This window comes from Arachis duranensis, chromosome 5, assembly GCF_000817695.3.
Source record: "Arachis duranensis cultivar V14167 chromosome 5, aradu.V14167.gnm2.J7QH, whole genome shotgun sequence".
NCBI lineage: Eukaryota > Viridiplantae > Streptophyta > Magnoliopsida > Fabales > Fabaceae > Arachis > Arachis duranensis.
In genome coordinates, this window is record NC_029776.3 from 2,903,040 (window position 1) to 2,907,239 (window position 4,200).

A 4,200-nucleotide genomic window follows, 5' to 3' on the forward strand; every position below is an offset into this window, starting at 1 on the left:
CATCTTAACTGCATCTAGACAATAATTTGCATTACAAGTACATAAGAATGCAATAACCAACAGTAAACCAGTGTAACTATTATGGAATTTGGTGGGAGCCTGACTTAAAGATTCCTAATCCACATGGGAAGGATCTTTCTTTTCTAAGACTTTCGTCTGAATCAGCGCATGTAGAAAAAAAAATATGCAAAGTCCATATACATGCAATTTAGGCTCCTTAGATATCAGAGAAAATAGAAATTGGGTTAGAGATTTAGGAGGACAGGCACAATTGACATTTTTCTTAATGCAATTCTCAGCAAATGTGAATATCAATTTGCAATCAGATATACACCTACACAATGCAATATAAGCTTGTTTTCTTTTTCTTTCTTTCTTTCTTCCTTTATTTTTTATTTTTTATTTTTTGGTAAGGCTGTAACAAACATATTGCAGTTTAGTGGTATCATGGTGTGATTGAGTTGAACAATGTATTACTTAATGGAAGGATGAAAAAAAAGTAAAAGAAAAGCAAGTAACATTCATATGCAAACAAATTTCAAATTTGTCAAAGAATTAACTTATAACATTTTAAATAAGCCAAACTCAAATGATGCATAAGTGAAACAGTTGACATTGTCAAGACTAAATTGTGAAATTCTCAAAACAATAGTATACTAAACGTGAGTAACTGACCTCAGTAGGGTCTGTGTGCGCGAGGATAGCATTCAAGGGGTCATCTCTTTTCAATCTGCTCTCTTCATTAGGCATTATAACATCCTTCAAGGGACATTCACGATCACCACTTTGATGGCCGTAGTTCCCACATCTTAAACATTTTACATTGCGAACCTCAACTCCAAAAGGTTTCACCCTACCAGCAACTCCTGTTTCCAGCCTAAAAAACATTCAGTTACTAAGATTACAACTAAATAAATCAATAACAATTCATGTTGTACCAGTACTCATGGAAGCAAAACAATTTAACCATGAAACACACTGAATTGTGTTAAAAGGCAATGTATGGAAATGACACAGAAATTTACAATCACCTAACAAAGTGATCTAATCTCGGCAGCACTTGTTACTACAGATTTCAAGCACTTTCAACATCTGAATGTTGACTTAACACAGCTCCCATTTCCATGATTTAACAAAAGAAAATAGCACAGCTCTCTAAATCATAATTAAAGACAAAACAACACAGAAAATAAATAAACCTAATGGATATACATACTTTGGTGCATTTTTCAGAATCTCAAATTCTTCTTCGGTTGGCAGAGGGCGACCAAAAACATCTTTAGGCCTTGGTTTCTTCTTCTTCTCTTCACCTAAATGATCCTTGTCAGGCAAGGAACTCGGCGGCCTGCATAGCAAATCAATGGAACGAATTAACAAACAAATCAAGCCACCAAATAACTGAAAAAAAAATCCAACTTTTAACCTCTCATTCACTAAAAAAAACAACAATAATTCAGAAGTAGTAGACAAATAGAATTACACTGAAGAGGATGAGGGTCCTCCAGCACCATTACTCAATTCCTCTTTTCTCTTCTCATCAGCTAACTCGGCAGCTTTGGCAGCCTCAGCGTTGTAACCAGGAGGACGAACATACATAAAGCTAACAGCTTGCATCAACTCCACCTAAACCCAATTGACCCCATTAGCAAAATTGAAGAGAAAATTACGATCCAATCAAGGAAATAGGGAAAAAGGAAGAGGGTAGGTATAAAAGAGGGAGCTTTATACCTTTTCCTTGTCTTTCTTGGAGATGAGATTGGTCTGGCGGAAGAACTCTTGCTCCTGAGCGTACTCACGCGCCACCTCTTCGGAACGTCGCTGGCGGTGGGCGTGGGTCTGCTCGGCGATCCACTTGCGGCGCTGGTTCGGGTAAGAGAGAGGGTGCCATGGCTTCTGGTTCAGGTAAGAGTGGCTCCACGCGGTTCCAGATTTCGTCTTGTAGTCGACCTCGCCGCCGCCGCCGTTGTCGTTGAACCTCTTGCTCAGCCTTATGCCTCCTCCTTCTTCTCCATCCATCTTCTCTCTCTCTCTCTCCGAGCAAGATTATTGAATAACGAGATGATTCGGCGGAACGGGCGTCGTTTCTTTCTTCTGATTGTTTCTATTATTTTTGGTGAATAATAATGGATAATTAAGTTTAAAACAAATTAAAAAATGGTGGAAACTCACCTGCAGTCGACTGCAGGTGAAGTTGCTTCTGGATCGTTGACACGTGTTATTGTATGGTTTAAAAAAAATCGATTTATTTTATACAAATGGTTTATTTAAAAAAATCGGTTTGAATAGATCAAATAACTACTTTTAAAATAATTTAAATTCTTTCTGCGTGTTATTTCTAAATTCCTAACAGATGAATTTGATATGTTCTTTTTCTTTATTTATATTAACCAATTTGAATTTAAATTTATCTAAAATTTTTTTATTTAATTTTTGTTAAATATATGTATACAAATTGTTTGAAAAAGTAAAATTTAGTATTCTGAAAAAGAAACAAAATTTACGGTTTTTTTATAGGAACGGCATAAATAATATTATCTGTCCTTTTTTTTGTGTATTTTCAGTTGCTTTTAAATTAAGTTGTAAACAGATTTTAAATTAAGCTGTAAAAATATGTTAAATTACAAATTTATCGTTAAATTAAATTTTATGGTAATCAATCAATTAACTTTTATTTTACTAATAAACTATTTTCATGCAAATTATTGTTGATTTTTTAATATTATTCTATAAATAAATTATTTTTTTAAGATAATAAGACTATAATTTACTTGTCTAGAAATTATGATTTCACTGTTTTGTGTTTTTACTTATCAACTAGAATTTATTTTCAATAAAACAAAAGTATCTAATCAAAATATTAATTTAGTCTCCTTAAATAATTAAACATAATATTATTAATTTTGTTTACAACAAAAATTTTTAATAAATTTTTTCAAAATAAAATTGATTCAAAAATAGAGAAAAAAAAACAACTAATGAAAATATTTATTTTGACATTGCCATCAAGAATAGGATAGCCATAGAAAAAATTCAACCAAATAAAAAGGACCTAACTAATACAATTAAACTACTATCATATCATCACAATAAACTATAACAAATATGAAAGAGATCATGCCAAAATTTCAACAATGCTCATGCTATCAACTAATCTACGTTATACCATAATTACATTTTTGTCTTCCATCTTGGCATTTATGATCTTGAACATCAAAATGGTGTGATGACATAAATATGTACGTATTTATTAAATAATTTTCATCATTCACAGAGGAATGAATAAAAACATAAATTAAGAAATACATTTGAAATAATAAATTTGATTAAGAAATATAAATAAAAGGAACATATCTAATTGAAAGTTTCATATTAGTTCTGAAAAAGGGATTGAAAGAGAACGAATTTTACGCGCGAAACGAAGAAGAAGGGAATAAAAGTAACTACTTGGTCCAATTCAAACCGGTTTTTTAAAATAAACCATTTATATAAAATAAACCGATTTTTTTTAAACCATATAGTAACACGTGTCAGCTATTCAGAAGCAACTTCACCTGCAGTCGACTGCAGGTGAGTTTCTGCATTAAAAAATAATAAATTTTTATTGTTTAATTCTTTTTCAATTTAACTTGAATTAATAAGTGGTAAAAAAAATATAAAACAAACTGTTTTTCAACTAATAATTAATCATTTTTAATTTTTTTTCTTAAATCTTAATCCAACGAACTATAACTTAAATGGTATAATTTTTTTATTTTTATTTAAAAATTTTGAGTTTGAGTCTCAAGCTTAATTTAAAAAAAAAATCTTAATCATTGTCTATTTACTGATTATTGATCAAAATAAAAAATTTGTTCCCTAAGCAAACTGTATATGATTAAGTCACCAAAAAAAATAACTGTATATGATTAACTACAATGATGACAACTATAACTATTTCTTTTTAGACACCAAAAAAAAAAATAAGTCTTCGTAGTTTGAATAAGATTGACTCCTATTAAAAAACATACTTCTTGCTCTAAGGACTAATGGCCGGGAGGATTTTGAGGCCCTAGAAGAAGAGTTACAAGCAGCACACTGGAGAATCTCAATGCAGTTCAAAAAGGATGAAGAAATATAATTATAGAGGTATATAATATTAGGTGAATGTTAATGTTATGGTGCCTAAAAGTGTTTATCTAATTTATCAAAAATAAAACAATA

At 30.9% G+C, this 4,200-nt stretch overlaps 1 protein-coding gene across 1 annotated transcript in view; it reads right to left on the reverse strand.

Moving 5' to 3' along the window:
• Window positions 1–2,091, reverse strand: part of LOC107487359 (uncharacterized zinc finger CCHC domain-containing protein At4g19190) — a 3,785-nt gene extending 1,694 nt beyond the window's left edge. The window contains exons 1-4 of the mRNA XM_016107975.3: window positions 1,729–2,091; window positions 1,481–1,623; window positions 1,217–1,345; window positions 676–877 (exon numbers count right to left, since the gene is read on the reverse strand). Coding sequence (XP_015963461.1) covers window positions 676–877; window positions 1,217–1,345; window positions 1,481–1,623; window positions 1,729–2,016 — 762 coding nt within the window. The 5' untranslated portion in view covers window positions 2,017–2,091. The remainder of the gene's footprint in view (window positions 1–675; window positions 878–1,216; window positions 1,346–1,480; window positions 1,624–1,728) is intronic.
• Between the last annotated feature and the right edge of the window lie 2,109 nt (window positions 2,092–4,200).